Genomic DNA, 18,614 nt, shown 5'->3' with positions numbered 1-18,614 from the left:
CCAGGATGTAGAGCAATTGCAGGTTAGAGTGTAAAATGGTATAAACCACTTTTGAAAATTGTTTGGCTATTTCTTATAAAGTTAAACCTACACCTACCCTATAACGCAGCCAATTCACTCCTAAGTATTTACCCAAGAGAAATGAAAATACATACCATACAAAAACATATACATAATAGCAGATTCATTCATAGTAGCCAAAACCTAAAAATAGCTCAAATTTCCATCAACAGGTGAAAGAATAAACAAATTGTAGTATATCCACATAATAGAATACTATTCTCTAATAAAAAAGAACTACGAATACATGTAACAAAATGGATCAATCCTAAAATCATTACATTGAGTGGACAAAGCCAGACACAAAAAAGCATATCTGTAGGATTCTGTTTATATAAAATTCTAGAAAATGCCATCTGTAGTGACAGAATGCAAATGAGTGGTTGCCTGAAGCCAGGTTAGAGGACGCGGGGATGCAAAGAGGCATGAGGAAAGTTTGAGGGTAATGAAAATGCTCTGTATCTTCATTACAGTGGTGATCTCAAGGGCGTACATCTATTCAAATTCATGGAACTATACAATTTAAAAGGTTACAGTTTATATTATGCAAATTATAACTTTAAAAAATTAATTTTTAAAGATACAATATATTAAATGCTGTACCAAAAGAATGTATAGATGAAATAAAAGAACATCTTTAGCTGCCGACTATCAATCATTCTGCCATCTTCTAGTCCTTGGCAAGAACAGGATGCAATAAGCCACCAAGGACCAACCCACACTACTGCTTGCCTACCAGAGAAAGAACCCACTACTGTGACCACTGTAAGTAAACAAAGACAACGTCAGGATCTCAGAGATGACTGGTATGCAATATGATACCTACATTACACAGATGTGTGTATATTATAATATTTTATATAGATGCAAAAAATTTCTTGAATTTATATTAGAGTTATCCAGGACCCTAGTGATTGCCTACCACAACAATATATACTGCACAAATCTTCAACAGGGCTAACTGTTAGGCAGTCTCCAGAGGACATGAGGAATCTGTTGCCCTCTGCAAAAATCCAAAAGTGACTAAGTCAATGCCCTCCATTTGGCACTCTGTCCTTTTAATTTTGCTACTGCATCAAATCATAATAAAGCTTCAAATGCTTTCTTACAAACACCACAACTTACGGATACTGCCTAACCAATATTCTCAAGTTTGGACAACACATAAGTCAGCTTAGTCTTACTGCTAGGGTGACTTAATTATACCACTTGACCCACAGGCTTGGCCAAAGTACGTAATCATGAGATTGGTCTTCATATCCAAGTTGTAAGGAGTTGAGGGGAAACATCAATAACTTATCTTTCAAACTGTCACCTCTTCATACCAAGAATATATGAAAATAATAGTACAATTCTGACAACATTGAAGTGTCATTGAACAAATGCTCTCACAATTGGCACATTCTGAAAATATACATCAACTCTATTTAGCAAGTGCACATCTTTGAATACTATGACATCAGAGTAATTCTGCTAACAGCACAGTTCCTTGGCATTAAGAAAATCTTTACTCATTTTGTTAATGGTCTGGTTTCAGCCAATTACTTATGAAGCACAGAATATATTTCTGTTACAAATAAGACTGATTAAGGGTCTCTTAGATCTAAAGCTCTTTAAATTGATTGCTGTATCAACAGCTAAGTCCATTACGTTTTTTCCTGGAGAATTTCCATCTGTTTCAAACTAAAGCAATTCTTGCTATGTTCCCACTTCTAAAGAGGAAAAATTTTAAATGACTGAAATCAAGTATTCCAGCAAAATTCAAGAGCCATAAAATAAATGAACCACAAAAAGTACTACCAAAATGAAAACACAAAAGAACATTCAGAAATACAAACTACAATTCATTCCTTCCTCTCTTTACTGTTCGTTTCTCTACCAGTAAATAGAAATATCCCTCTTTATAAAAAAACAGAATACACTGAATTTCAAAATAGCACAATTTATAAAGCAAGGATATTGTACATTTATTAATTCAACAACTATTTATTTGGTCTCCACTATCTCCCAAAGGCCATTAAAGTAGTGAAAATAGAGCAGTGAGCCAAACAGACAAAAATTCCTACCCTTGTGGAGCTTATATTCTAGTGGTAAAGAGAGAAAATAAAAAACTAAACAGGTAAAATATATAGTGAGATAAAAATAAATATTATGGGTAAAAATTAGATAAAAAAAGTGCCTTAGAGGTGGAGGTACTTTTAACTATGACATTTAGAGAAAGACTCATTGATAAATGTCACATTTAAACAAAGATCTGGCCAGGCACAGTGGCTCACGCGTGTAGTCTTAGCAACTCAGGAGGCTGAGGCAGGAGGATCACTTGAGACCAGGAGTTTGAGACCAGCTTGGGCAACATAGTAAGATCTCGTCTCCAAAAAAATAAAATAAAGATCTGAAGAAGCTAAAAAAGCCAGCCCTATGGACATCCAGGAGAAGAACTTCTGAGGTAAATAGATTAGAAGTATTCGGAGTGAGCCAGATGGAAGATTTAAGAAGTGAAAGTCAACAAGCTATGTAGTGGGCCAAGGGGAATATAGATCATGTAGGTCCTTAAAGAGTTGTAAGGACTCTGACTTCTATCATAAGCAATATAGAAAGACATTAGTGGGTGTGAGACAAAGGAGGGATAAAACAAGACTTACAGTTTAAAAGAACCACTTTCGGAGTTGCTGATCGAGTAACAGGTGGGAAGTACTTTATATCGCTCTAAGCTCCAAGATAAAAATGATAATCTCTAGACAAAATATTTTTAAAAAACAACAATATGAAGGCATTTAAGAATGACCAAAAGTAGGCAAAAGTTAAAGGGAATTCAACTTTTAAAAGAAGGGAATCATCACAATACACACAGGAGGACTGTAGATGGCACATTGAATAACAGGTTTTAATGAATAAATTGCTCTGGAAACAGAAAACAAAAACAAAAAAAAGAAGAGAATAACATAAGGAGAGAGATTCACATATATATGACTTTTCCCAATCCACGTAGCATGAGGTGGCTAAAACTCAAATAGAAAACCTCAGACTTTTTGGTTTGTGGGGTGAGCAATGCCATTATTGGATATTTACACAAGGGAAATAAACACTTGTTCATAAAATGACTTGTACACAAATGCTCATAGGAATCTGGTACGTAATAACCAGAATCTGGAAACAATCTAGACGTTCATGAACAGAAACACAGATAAACAAATAGTGATATTTTCATATAATACAATACCACTCAACAATAAAAGAATTAGTGACACATGTAATAATATGAATGAATCTAGAAAAAATATGTTGAGGTACGTTAGTCAGACACAAATTATATGAGTCCATTTATATTAACTCCAAGAGCAAACAAAAGTAACATATGGTGACAGAAATCAGAAATTGAGGATGAGGGTACAGGGAATTGACTGATACTAGGCACTTCGCAGGTGATAAAAATTTTCTATATCCTGCTCTCTATATTTTGTTATAGAACGACATATGACTTATATTTTCTTTAGTCATGTATTTCATATAATTAAATGGGTATATATAATTCCTGAAACCCATCAAACTGAACACTTAAAATCTACATTTTACTACAGGTAAATTACATTTCAATAAAAAGTAGTAAATAAAAATACATAGCAACATTTAAACCTCATAACCACTTACATTCAGTTAATTCAAGCACATAGAAAAACTATGCCTTTCACATGGTAACATGCCAACAATCAAAGTAACAAAAGAGGTGGAGATTTGAGTTGTTATGTGGATACAATTACAACCTTTTTTATACTTTTCCTATAAATAAAAACAATAATGTTAAGAAGCATTGAAATCTTGAAGAAGTTCTCATATATATATTCACAGTTATATATTGTGTTTCAAGATTTAGCTGTGTAAGTATGCTTTTTCTGTCCTCTTTATAATAAAGCCATTCATCCACTCTTGGAATTCCAAAAGAAATGAAATAAGATTAAAGAAAATAATAAAATATCAATTTCTAATTTATTACTCCATATAAAAGACAGATATTTAATAATTAATGAAACCATTAGTTGCTATACTTAACAATAAAGTAAATTTTACTATGGCTTAAAGGGGATTTTTTTTAATGGTATAAGGACAGTATTGCCTTAGGAATATTGGCCATCCTTTTTTTTTTTTTTTTTGAGACATGGTCTCACTCTGTTGCCCAGGTTACAGTGACCATCCATTTTTAAATGTAGGTTTCTCAAGAGCCTGTGAGAAGATACAAAAATTTACAATATAATGAAATAAGTTTATATTATGAAAAAATTTGCCATGTAATTGGTAAAGTTAAGAATACTCTTAACAGGAGAAAATCACATTAAACACATTTTGAACATTCAAAACAGATAAAACTGTCAAATTTATATTTTAAAACTCCCTAACAAAAATTTAAGCACATGTTAAGAAAAGGAGTCAATGAATGTATCCTTTAAAGAGCAAGCTACTCAGAAGTGCTTAAAATGTGACTTCCATATATGTCTCATAATCTTATTTGTACAAATATTTTGGAAAATATATACAAAAGAACTCAGGGCTTTTCCTTAAGCTCTCTCCTAGAAAAAAGATATATTGATGTCAAAAATATTTGGCATATCAGTTTTTATATTTAATATAGTAGGAATACATGTAAAAGAACTCTAAACAGAATTACAGAATTAAAATTAAACATAATATTTAATTTCTGTCTGAAAGGAGAGTCATAATTTAATAAATGTTATGACCACACAAGCATTAAAATAAAAATCAAACAGAAAACCCTATTAGAAGAACTCTGCTGAGAATCAACATTAAAAAAAGAGGAAAGAATACAAATTCTAATAAGTAGTGGTGACATTTCAGTCTCAAGTACCCAAAGAGGTTAAGATAAAGTGTTAAAAAGTGAGATAGGATAAAATTTAAAAGTCCTTTCAATCACATCGTACAAAAAGTTATCATTAAGATTATTTTTCATTCTGCCTCTCTCACTTAGATCTAAATAATAAAAGACAAAAAGGTATTTTTCAACTAATGTTTGACAAGGATGCCAAGAATACACAATGGGAAAAGGATGGTCTCTTCAATAAATGGTGCTGGGAAAACTGAATATTCACACACAAAATAATGAAACTGGACCCTTATCTTACACCATATACAAAAATTAACTTAAAATGGATTATATGTAAGACTTGAAACTGTAAAACTCCTAGAAGGAAACACAGAGAAAAAGGTCCTTGACATTGGCCTCAGCCATGATTTTTTTGATATGACACCAAAAGCATATGATTTTTTAGATATAACGGAGGTAACAAAAACAAAAATAAACAAGTAGAACTATATCAAACTAAAAAGCTTCTGCACAGCTAAGGAAATATCGATAGAATGAAAAGGCAACATACGGAATGTGAGAATATATAGGTTAAGCATCCCTAATCCAAAAATTCAAAATCCAAAATGCTCCAAAATCTGAAACTTTTTGAGCTCTGACATGATGCCACAGGGGAAAATTTCACAACTGACTTTATGTGATGGGTCATAGACAAAACTTTATTTCATGCATAAAATTATTAAAATTATTGTATAAAATTACTTTCAGGCTACAAATACAAGGTATATATAAAACATAAGTAATTTTCATGTTTAGACTTGAGTCTCATCCCCAAGACATCTCATTATGTATATGCGAATATCCTAAAATCCAAAAATATTCAAAATCCAAAACACTTTTGGGTCCCAAGCATTTCAGATATGTGATAATCAACCTGTATTTGCAAACTACATATTTGATAAGGGGTCAATATCCAAAATATATACGGGACTCACAAACTCAATAACACACACAAAAAAATAACTTGTTTAAAAATGGGCAAAGGATCTAATGAACATTTTTCCGAAACAGACATAAAAATGGCCAACAGATATATGAAAAAGTGCTCAATATCACTAATCATCAGGAAAATGCAAATCAAAACCACAATGAGGTATCATTTCACATCTGTTAGAATGACTATTACCAAAAAGATAAGAGATATCAAGTGTAAGCAAAAGTATAGAGAAAAAAGGAATCCTTGTACACTATTGCTAGGAATGTAAATTGGTATAGCCATTATGGAAAACAGATGGAGGTTCCTCAAAACATGAAAAATAGAACTACCATGCAATCCAGCAATCCTACTTCTTGGTATATATCCAAAGGAAATGAAATCAGTATTTTGAAGAGATATCTGTACCCCCATGCTCACCATAGCATTATTCACAATGGCCAAGATATGGAAAACAGCCTAAATGTCTGTCAATGGATGAATAAAGAAAATGTGATAAATCTATATAATGGAATATTATTCATTCTTCAAAAAGGAAAAACTGCCATTTGTAAGAAGATAGATGAACCTGGAGCACATGATGTTAAGTGAAATAAGCTAGTCACAAAAAGACAAATACTGTATGATCTCACTTTTACATGGATTCTAAAAAGTCAAACTCATAGAAGCAGCTGTCAGGTGCTGGAGCATGAAGGAAATGGGGAGATGCTGGTCAAAGGATACAAAACTTTCAGTTATAAGATTGAGTAAGTTCTGTGAATCTAACGTATAGCATAGAGACTATAATTAATAATACTGCATTATTTACTTAAAATTTACTAACAGAGTAGATCTTAAATGTACACACACACACACACACACACACACACACACCCCAAAAAAAGGGGGGGGTAACTATGTGTGGTGATAGACATGTTGATCAATTTGATTGGGGTAATCATTACAAAATATATACAAATACCAAATCATCACATTGTACAACTTGAATACATACAATTTTTATTTGTCAATTATACTTCATTAATTAAAAAAGCAGTGTTTTTAAAAATTGAATTAATAAAAATAAATACTTTTAAAATTATTATTTAATTGAATCTTACTCTCTTTGAATTTCAAATTAGTCTTTCCTCAGTATCTGTGGGGGATTGGTTCCAGGAGCCCCCTCAGACACTAAAGTCTCTCATATAGGATGGCATAGTATTTGCATATAACCTATGCACATCCTCCCATATACCTGAAATCATCTCCAGATTATTTATAATACCCAAAACAATGCCAACACATCGCTTCACTTACATGAATTCGACACAGTACTCAGCAAGCAGCAAATTCAAATTCTGTTTTTTGGAACTTTTTGGAATTTTTTGTTTTCTAAATATTTTTGATCTACAGCTGGTTGAATCCATGGATGGCCCCATGGATGCGGAATCCACACATAAAGAGGACAGACTGTATCACCCACATGCATTCCACTGCAAGCATCACACCGCCAATTTCGACGGGTAAGCCCCTATGTTACCCTAAACCAACAGTTAAAGTACACTTTTTTCATCATATAAGTCAGTGTCAGTTACCATTTAAGTGGCATGATCTAATTTCATACATGGCTATTTTAGCCACCATATCCTAAACTGTTATCAGAGTGAACAAGGAAGATAGCATTATAGCTGCCAGAGGTAACATGATATAAAAGGAACAAATCTTAAGAGATAGATCTGATTCTCATCTCAGCTACATCATAGACCACCTGGGATAACATGGTATCGTTATTTACACTATTATCTAAAGTTTTATTTTCCTACTTTTCAAAGATGTAAAACACCCACACAACTATATATATATCACTGCATAATGCCTGACACAGAAAAATTTTGCAGCTAACATCTATGCAGTAATATAGTATAATGGCTTAAGAGTGTAACTATTAATGTCAAATCTCAACTCTGCCACTTACTTAGCTGCACAACCACGAGCAAGATATTTAATCTCTCTAAGCCTCAATTTTACAAATACGTGTATAAACTAGAACAATTAATGAATGCGTTTTGTAAGATATAAAGCACTTAGGCCCACAATAAACACAATAAACATTTGCTATAATTATATTATCTTAATTAAGCATTTAAGACTTTAAAGGAATGTATTAGCTATCGTATGATATATGCAGAATTAGCAAAAGATAATTTCCAGCATTTTCAATGAGCCGATATACAATTAATCAGGTCCTTCTAACTTCTTTTTTGCATATTTTATATGACAGCTGATTAAACCATTTCTTAAACAGATGCTTACATAATGCAACTATTGGGGAAAAAATATTAAACAATCATCCAGAAGACTTACTACTGGAAGCAGAGGAAAAAAAATATTAATTCTTATAACATGACTACAAAAGTGCAAGAAAAAACGGACCCTATAAAATATTATAGCTGATACTGAGAAGTGGCAGTGAGCTGTGCTCCCAGTCAGCCACACGATCACAAAACAAACAACACTCCACAGTGTACTGTGTTGTACACACTGTTTTTTAGATATCGTGTGTTGTGTTTTCACATCCTATCACGTCTACAAAATGCCCATTTTTTACTCAGGATATTTTCAATTTATGATGGATCTATCAGGATGTAACTCCATCATAAGTTGAGGAGCATCTGTGTATCCTTTCTTTCTTTTACCTGACTCTACCTCTCAACAAAATACTATCACTTCAAAAACTCTTCATGTGTAATAATTTATGCTGTACATTACTGAAAAATACCTTTGGGCTACTATATGCTATACCTTTTGGGGAGCGAGAATCCTCTGCCTGAACTTTTCAACCGTTTCTTGACCCATAGAAGACCAAGTGTTCACAAAGGCTTCTGCTTTGTCTTGTCTAAGATGGATGTTCTCTAATTGCTGCTGCAAAGCTGTTGGCTTCACATTGTGATATACCGCCTGTTAAAGAGAAAAAATATTACATAAATCTTTCATATTCATACAAAGATCTTAAACTGTAATCAATACAAAATTATTTTTAAATGATTTAAATGAAAAGAATATTTCGCATTCCTATTCCAGTCATTTTTGGTTATTTTACAAATAATAAAACACACAACAAAGGATCAGAAGGTTCAGGATCAAATGGCCTAAATTTTTCAGGCTAACTTTTTTTCATTTTTGCCTGTGGTTTAAGCAATCCTAAATCCACTTAATAATCAAAATACTTCTTTATGTTGGTTATGTGCATGGCACCTTATTTAAAATTGTGTTTTTTTATTTCACTTATTTCAAAGAAGTGTACAATGGTTTTGTTTTCCAACTAACAAATTTTTTCCAAGAAGCATTTTCTCATAACTACCTCGTTTACCAATTTCCTCAGTTATATATAATAAAAAATTATAAAATTTTTTAACAATGATACCTGTTCTGTTTCCTACATTACTCTGGAACAACTTTCCCATCAACCTCATGCTGTGCTGTCCTATTCAATGATCCTTTTCTTCTGTTGAAGGACAACCAAGGGTTAGAACCACAGTTATCTTTAGGATCTATAATCTGTATAAGGCTGTAATGGATAACCGGCAGCTTGTCCTCCTTATAGTATCTGTTTACTAGAATGCTCATGAAGCTACAGACTATTTAAGACTATACTTAAAAACAGACTATACTTATTTCACAAGTATTCCTATTTAACCAACCAACAGGAATTTATTGAGGATCTATTTTAAGCCCAGCAATTTCATAGGCTTACACAAGATACACAAAAAATATAATCTTTACTCTCCATAAGTTCAAAATCTAGTGAAGGAGACATAACTGATACATGTAAACCAATGAAAGATTAACTGTGCTCTACTATAATAAGCCAAGGATAAAATCATCCAAATAAAGAAAGACAGCAAGTATAAGGGGTCAAGGCTGAAATAAAGGAGGTATGACTTGAACAGGAGCTTAAATAATGAACAGAATTTAGATAAGAAAAGATGCAGAATGGCAGCTCGGTAGGAAGAAATATTATGACAATACTTCTTTTCTAAATGTCCTATTTATCCCCCTAGTCAAATGTATCCCCCAAATCATTTATTTGTTAAATAAAATGTGTTCATTTTTCCAAATTATTATAGCAAGTAGCAATGAATTCAAATCTCTTATAACTGTCTCCAATGAGTCTCGATTCATATTTTCAAATACTTTACAAATCTTCAAATAATTTTACTACATTGCAACTCTTGAGTAAAATATATTCACAGCTTCCATCTTGCACACTTTTTTATAAAAACATAGAAAGTCGTATATATCATAGCACTAAAAATATGTCACGAACTATGGTCAGGAAATTTGAAGCAATAAAAATACCTGTTCTAAAATAAATGATATTGTTTCAAGAACTAAGTGAAGATCTTGTTTCTCTAGAGAAAATGCAGCTTGAAGTTTTTCTTCCTCTTCTTCACTGAAACTGTTCTCAGCCTACAACACAAATAATAATCTATTAGTACACATTCAGGTATTCGAAACTTATACTTGACAGAAAATTCACTTATTCATATATGAGATGAAAACTTTAAAGAAAAGTGAATATACGGTGAAAAGAAATTGATACACTTGTAAATTTCTAAAATGTATGGTGCCCATTATAGATTTTTGTAAACACAGCAAATTGAATTAAAAGTCATAATTATGAGCTTCAAAGTTCTGTACTGCAGTATCCTAAAGAACTACTGAGATACACAGATGATTTTTAACTTTAATTAAAAAAAAAACCTCACTTCTGTGCTTTTATATTTCTTGTGCCTGATTTTCATAATTCTTCCATTTTATTTCATGATCAGCAGTCATTTCATGAAGCTGCCTGCATGCCCCATGACAACAGTACCTTCATCCTCCAGTTTGCTGTTTCTAGTCTGCTATGGTCAGGAAGCCAGATGGCTGACCTCTCAGAATATACAGCATAGTTACTTCACTAGGCTTTGTATGAGGCCTAAAAGTCTCTCCAATGGAGGCAAGTATATGAGTTTTTTTATTGCATGAGTTGTGACTGCTACTTTTGAAGCTGAGAGGCCACAAATGTTTATTTCTGAATTCTGAGCTGTGGAAGTTCATCTGACTTCCATCGGTGTTTCCCAATGCAGACTGTTAGCATGCTGGATTGGACAATTCTTTGTGCAAGACTGTCTTACACATCGCAAGATCTTTAAAAGTCCCTGGCTAGTAAATGCCATCAGTACTCCTCCACACATTGTAGCAAAACAAAAACAAAAACAAATCCCATGTATCTGTGTATGCTAGGATGAGCCAGGAAGATGGCCAGTTCAAAAAAGGACCCCCAGGCTGGGCACGATGGCTCATGCCTATAATCCCAGCACTTTGGAAGGCCAGGAGTTCAAGACCAACCTGGATAACATAGCAAGATCCTGTCTCTACAAAAAATTTAAAAATTAGCCAGGTGAGGCCGGGCACGGTGGCTCACGCCTATAATCCTAGCTCTCTGGGAGGCTGAGGCGGGCGGATCATTTGAGCTCAGGAGTTCGAAACCAGCCTGAGCAAGAGCGAGACCCCGTCTCTACTAAAAATAGAAAGAAATTAATTGGACAACTAAAAATATAGAGAAAAAATTAGCCGGGCATGGTGGCGCATGCCTGTAGTCCTAGCTATTTGGGAGGCTGAGGCAGGAGGATCGCTTGAGCCCAGGAGTTTGAGGTTGCTGTGAGCTAGGCTAACGCCACGGCACTCACTCTAGCCAGGGCAACAGAGTGAGACTCTGTCTCAAAAAAAAAAAAGATCAAACCCTGAAACTGTCTAGGAAAAAAAATGTACACCTTTCCTTATATATTCTTAGCAGGCAAGTATTACATGCATACATTCCTATCTTCAGTAGCTTCAGTTTTCAACAAGTACACCTTCTCCTCTCCACTCCACTACCTCTGATGGCATAGCATTCAAGCACCTCTATAGAATACTTAAGTCACTCAGTTAACTTTAAGATAGACAGAATTTATTCTCAACGCCAGATGTGACTGAAAGGGTCAAAAACAAACATCACAATTGCCCCTGCAAGTGTTCCATCCTCCCTCAGTATGAAGAACAAAAAATGTGTACGAGAGTTTCTGATCCCATATTGTTTTACATATTTAAGAATGCAGCCATCAGCTCAAGAAATAAAACAGAACTTCTATTATCTACTGCCTGCATCATTCACTTTTGGGCTGATTTAGAAAATGTTTCATACTCCTTTCTGAGATTTAATGTAATGGGGTAAATAACGGATTCTGGAGCCAGACTGCCTTTTTAGCTAGCTGTGTGACCTTGGGCAAGTTACTTAATTGGTTTCTATCTCAGTTTCTTCATAGATAAAATGAGGATGACAATAGTACCTACTTCTTCAAGTTGCTATAAGGATTAGATGAGTTAACAATACAAAGCCATGAGAATAGGAGCAGTCATGGAGGGAGCAATGTAACTTTATGAATAGCAAATGCCACAGAATGTTGCAATTGTTGTTCCTCCTGTTTCTCCATCTACATCATAAATTCCTTATAGGCAGAAATATAGTGACCTACATTTGTTTTGTGTCATGATAAGAAAAAGAATTAACTCCAAGAATATTTGAGTGCCAACTATATAAGTAGCAATGTATTAGGTATAAGAAGTATAAAGATGAGTAGCCATGATCCTCAAGACATTTAAGGCCAGAGGAAGGTAAATTGATAAAAAGGTTTAGGGATTTGGTGGCCTTCTAATCATGAAACAAATACTTATGATGCAGTACTAAAGTGGGGTAGGAGTGAACCAAGTGTTTTGGAGGCACAGAAGAGAGAACAACAAACTCTGCTGAGAAAGAGACTGCAAAATGCTTGAAGGATAGTTTACTCAGTAAATAAGGGAAGAAGGACATTTGTAGGCAAGGGAAGAGTATATGCATAGACACATAGTTGAGAAAGTTCATAGCAAGTTGTAGTAAAAGGGTACTGTCCAGTGTGAATGTACCACTTTCAAAGTGGGGAGGATGAAGGTTGCAGCCATATTATAATGAGTCTTGCACACAATGTTAAGGATTTTAAACTTTTCTCCATAGGGCAGTGGATAGTCACTCATGGCTCTAAACACTATAAAAATATGATCAATCTTTTTTTTAGGAAAAAAAATATTTAGAAAGTAACTGGGATAGTATTATGAAGAAGTGATAGGAATCAAGAAGGTTACAGGAAGGATACCTTTTTGAGGGTAACTATTGTCATCTAAGGGAGAAATAATAAGGATCTGAACTAGGACTGTGAGAAGTTGGATTTTAGAGACATTTCAGAGGGAGAAAAGACATGGCCCTGGTGCTGGCCCCCGGGCAGGAAAAAGAAGTGGAAAGAATAAGAGTCCCAGTTCTCACTGGGTGGTGATAACTGGCACCAGGCAGAGCTGTTAGTGGCTGCTCCATAAACACGTGTCAGATGGAATTAAATTTTTATAACCTGATAAAGAAATTAACCTGGATTGGTACCAGGCAGTGAATTACTAAATATCCATATGTCTAAAACAATCACACCCTTAAGGTAAAAGTGAAAGAGGAACAAAATTAAATGAAAGATTAGATACTGGCTGATAGCAAATACCACAGGATTATTTTTAAGGGAAAAAAAATGAAACCATAAAATCAGAATTTTCCCAAAGCATGTTCCACTGAACATTAGTCCCAAAATGTATACCATAACAAAACAGTTCCAAGGTCAAACACATTTGGAAAATGTTAAACACCACATTCACCCTTAAATACTTACCACAAATACTAGCACATAAAATACTCTGAAAAGTTCCATAATAAAATAAAATTAACTTTATTGAAAAGAGAGTTTCCCAAATTTTTAACCATGGAATATTATCAAATCTTCCATAGACCCAGTGTCCCTGAGAACACACTGGAGAACATTATACCGTGCAAAAAGTTCTCCAGATAATAACAGAGACTTTCATGAAATCAGAAGGAAGTATTACAAGCTACAGAAATACAAAAATACATACCTTCAAGTGAAGTTTTTGAAGAATCCGAGTGAGCAATCGTGGAAATCTTCCTATATCTATTGCATTTATCAGTGACACTGCTTTTTTCATGCTAAATAAATTTGTAAAACAAAGTTTTAAAATGAGTTTTCCAAGTTGAACTGTACTTGCTATAGTTGTCTGTAAGTTTTCATTTCAACAACTCTGATTGTTGTATGCTAAGTCTGCGTAAAATAAAGAATAACAGAGAAGAGGCAGGGCAATCTGAACATTTCCAAAAACATGCCTCCAAAATGACTTCTGCTGAAAGGCCCCATCTGGCAAATTTCCTTTCCTTGGGGCAAAGCAAACTACTAGGGGCAGCTTGTACTCTGTGGGGGAATGGCATTAATTTAGCAGTGGTTGTTTATGTAAACACTTAACCCAAAATGGAACTCTGAAGGGGAGCAGCAACTAAGGCAAACTACTAAAAACATAAAGAATATTTACTGTTCAGCAAATAATGGAACTTAAAAATATATATACATTACATACAAAGTCACCTGGGGTCACTAAGCACACAGTTGTTTTAAAATGTTTCAATTGTAATAATCAACTTTAAATGATGGGATGAGAAAAACTCTACTGCATCATATTGGATAGGTTTACCAACGAAGTATGTGATTCCCAGGACATTGATATGAGGAAAGGAACTGGCAATCAGGACCAAAAAAATTCAGTAAGTAGGAAAAACTTTAAAATGACAGCTCTCACTGGGGAAAAGAATCCTTATTCAATAAATGGTGCTGGGAAAATTGCATAGCCACATGTAGAAGACTGAAACAGGATCCGTACCTTTCACCTCTCACAAAAATCAACTCACAGTGGATAACAGACTTAAACCTAAGGCATGAAACTATAAGAATTCTAGAAGAAAATGTTGGAAAAACTCTTACAGACATTGGCCTAGGCAAAGAATTTATGAAGAAGACCCCAAAGGCAATCACAGCAAAGACAAAAATAAATAAATGGGACCTGATCAAATTAAAAAGCTTCTGCACAGCCATGGAAACTATCACAAGAGCAAACAGACAACTTACAGAATGGGAGAAAATATTTGCATGTTACACGTCCGATAAAGGGCTGATAAGTAGAATCTATACAGAACTCAGGAAAATCAGCAAGAAAAAATCAAACAACTGTATCAAAAAGTGGGCAAAGGACATGAATAGAAACTTTTCAAAAGAAGATAGACTAATGGCTAACAATCGTATGAAAAAATGCTCAATATCCCTAATCATCAGGGAAATGCCAATCAAAACCATAATGAGATAATCACTTATCTCCACTGAGAATGGCTTTTACCAAAAAGTCCCAAAACAATAAATGTTGGTGTGGTTGTGGAGAGACAGGAACACTCATATACTGCTGGTGGGACTCCAAACTAGTGCAACCTCTGTGGAAAGCAATATGGAGATACCTCAAAGAGATGTTAAGTAGAACTACCATTTGATCCAGCAATCCCGTTACCGGGATTTGTCCCAAAGGAACAGAAGACATTCTATAAAAAAGACATCTGCACTCGAATGTTTATAGCAGCACAATTCACAATTGCAAAGATGTGGAAACAACTCAAGTGCCCATCAATACACGAGTGGATTAATAAAATGTGTTATATATATATACCATGGAGTTCTACTCAGCCGCAAAAAACAATGGTGATATAGCACCTCTTGTATTATCCTGGATAGAGCTGGAGCCCATTCTACTAAGTGAAGTATCACAAGAAAGGAAAAACAAACACCACACGTACTCACCATCAAATTGGTATTAACTGATCAACACTTAAGTGCACATATAGTAATAACATTGATCAGGTGTCAGGCAAGTGGGAGGGGGGAGGAGGAGATGAGTATATTCACACCTAATGGGTGCGGTGCGCACCGTCTCGGGATGGACATGCTTGAAGCTCTGACTCAGATGGGGCAAAGGCAATATATATAACCTAAACATTTTGTACCCCCGTAATATGCTGAAATTAAAAAAAAAAATTTTAAATGACAGCTCTCTTCTTCAGGAAGATTTCTGCCTAATCCAGGCACAAAGAAGTTACTCTCCAACTTAAATTACTTGTCCATATACTACAGTAGTTTTTCTGTTCACACACCACCTGCACTATTATTTTTCATTAAATTGAGTCATTTTTACTTAAATAATTTTATTTAAAAAAAGAACGTTACATTACCACCACGGGCAGCCAACTTTACCTACCATACATACAAATCGACCAAATATAAATAAAATAGAAACAAAAGCAATTTTAAGTATGGCTAGATACGGTTACCAGCCCAAAACTCCTGGCCTGAGGCCTATTCAGTCTCGATCTAAAAGGGGCATTAACACGGGCTAGGTACTAAAGACCCTGCAGCACCAGTGTGAGCCTTTCTCACCATCAGGTCTGAAAGAGAACTGAATACGGAAACGGAATACCGTTCCACGTGATCTGGCAGTACGCAGGGTACCCCAGGGAACCTCCGATACCCAACTCCGCGAACACTCATACTGGCCCCAGCTGCCAGGCGCACTGAAAGCCCCACGCAGACGGACCGCCGTGAAGGTGGCGGCGCCACACGGTCCCACGCGCACCTCTGCGGCAGCCCAACCCTCCCAACCCGCGCCCGCCACGGCGCCCAGGCAACAGGTAGCGGAGCAGGGCCATCCTTGCGCGGGCCCTGTCCGCGCCACAAGTGTTGCCGCAAGTGCTCAGCGGATCAGCTACCTGGGGCTCTCCCGCAGGATCAACGCCGCGGACGCCGCCATCCTCGTAGCTAGCGGCCCCGCCCGGCCACCGCCCGACAGCTGCGCCGAACGCAGCCAATGGCGGCCGCGGCGGACGGAAACCCGGAAGGCCCAAGCTGCGCTGCGGCCGCCGGGGCCTCGGACTCTGGCGGGCCGGGCGCCGTGAGACCTGTCCTGCGATGCCGGAGGACAGAGGGGGTGAGCTCTTGTCCTCCCCGCCAGTCTAGTCGTGTCAGAGTTAGGCTGTGCCTGTAGATTTATTTATTTATATGTATGTATTTGCTTATGTAGTAGGTATGTACGCACTTGGATAGATGGGGTGGGGTGTGTGTGTGTGAGAGAAAGAAGATAGATAGATAGATAGATAGATAGATAGATAGATAGATAGATAGATAGATAGATAGATAGATAGATAGATAAGATAGATAGATAGATAGATAGATAGATAGATAGATAGATAGATAGATAGATATTTTTTTAATTGGGCAGGTTTAAGCAAGTCCCGCGGCGGTTGGCCCGCGGAGAGGCGGGCGGTGGAGCGGGCTCGCGTGCCCAGAACACCCGGCATCCCCGAGCAGGAGAGGCAGTGCCGCCAGCTGCATAGCGGGCACTGTGTGATCAGCCCCTCCTGTATCTGCATCCCCGAAGTGAAGCTTTGCGGGGCGCCACCCGGAGCTTGTATTATGTACGTTCGATTCCTTCAACAACATTCATTGAGGGCCTACTATGTGCTGAGCACTGTAGTAGGCACTGGAGATACAGAAGACCTAAATTCCTGCCCTCGGGGTTTGCCAGCAGTTCAAATGGTCCAGCGATTGTTGCGACCCTCTTTTCAGTCTGACACTGCATAGTAAGGGAAGTGAACCGCCACAGAGCGTGCCGTCACGGATCTCACCAGAGAGTGGGGAGACAAAGCGCTCTCACTCATACCCTGGCCTGCCTCGGAGAAGAACGTGGAGTGCGTCAAGGGGATTCAGAGGTGGGAACAGTGAAGGGCTTGGGAGGTAGATCAGGAAGAGCTTGCTGGGGCAGGTGGCTTACACAGTGGGTCGGCAGAGACAGAGGGTGAGGCTGTGCATTTCAGGGCAAGGGAGAAGAGTGTACAAAGGCGCAGGGGTGGAAGAGCTCTTTGAACCGAGTTAGAACAGTCAGGAATTTAGGCTACAGGAAGCTTTAATGACAGGTTGTGGCATATGCACTTAATCTGGTAAGCAATAAGTAGCCATTAAATGTTGGAGTTTTTTAAGTGTTTTCAAGTAAAGAAATTTTTTGATGGGAGCTCTTTTTTTGGGTTTTTTTTTTTGAAGATTACTGTCAGAGTGATGAATGGATTGGAAAGAGGTAAGCAGGAAAGCTGTCTAGGAAAGTATTGCAATAATTGATGGAAAGCAGTATAGTTCTGTGGTACTAAAAAGGCACTGGGGAATGAAAAGATAGTGGGTGGATCAGCAGTGGAATCTTAAAGAGCAGGCAAAAGATTGAATTTAATTTTCCTTCCTAATTATGTTTTACTTAAATTATTATTTAAATTAGTTGGCATTCCTGGAGCAGCCCAAAAACATCCTAACTGAAAGGAGAAACCAGATTGCAAATTAAAAGTTAATAATCTCCACATGGATAATTGAGTCAATTATACAGTGTGTTGAACACATAACAAATATATTTCGTTCCACAGTATTCAACACACTCCCTAATGTATGCGTAAGTGAAAAAGATATATGTGAATCTACATAAATTATAGGTCTCAGATGCACACATGGATTACCTTACCTGCAACTTTAAAAAGGTCCCAGTTCCCTCAACCTTTGAATCATTTCCTTTTTGTTTTGACCCATTGCCTCAAGTAGAGCCACTAAACAGCTAAAACTGTTTCAGATCTTTAGTGAAGTTCATCTCCTCCTCGATTGCCTGGGCGCGGTGGCTCACGCCTGTAATCCTAGCACTCTGGGAGGCCGAGGCAGGCGGACTGTTTGAGCTCAGGAGTTCGAGACCAGCCTGAGC

The 18,614-nt window shown here is 36.4% G+C and overlaps 1 protein-coding gene across 1 annotated transcript in view; it reads right to left on the bottom strand.

Moving 5' to 3' along the window:
- COMMD10 (COMM domain containing 10) overlaps positions 1-16,711 on the bottom strand; it is a 171,273-nt gene extending 154,562 nt beyond the window's left edge. The window contains exons 1-4 of the mRNA XM_012659518.1: positions 16,594-16,711; positions 13,857-13,947; positions 10,206-10,316; positions 8,649-8,804 (exon numbers count right to left, since the gene is read on the bottom strand). Coding sequence (XP_012514972.1) covers positions 8,649-8,804; positions 10,206-10,316; positions 13,857-13,947; positions 16,594-16,634 — 399 coding nt within the window. The 5' untranslated portion in view covers positions 16,635-16,711. The remainder of the gene's footprint in view (positions 1-8,648; positions 8,805-10,205; positions 10,317-13,856; positions 13,948-16,593) is intronic.
- Between the last annotated feature and the right edge of the window lie 1,903 nt (positions 16,712-18,614).

Source organism: Propithecus coquereli, unplaced genomic scaffold, assembly GCF_000956105.1.
Source record: "Propithecus coquereli isolate 6110/MARCELLA unplaced genomic scaffold, Pcoq_1.0 Scaffold62, whole genome shotgun sequence".
NCBI classification, from domain to species: domain Eukaryota; kingdom Metazoa; phylum Chordata; class Mammalia; order Primates; family Indriidae; genus Propithecus; species Propithecus coquereli.
This window is presented reverse-complemented; position numbering and strand designations above follow the sequence as displayed.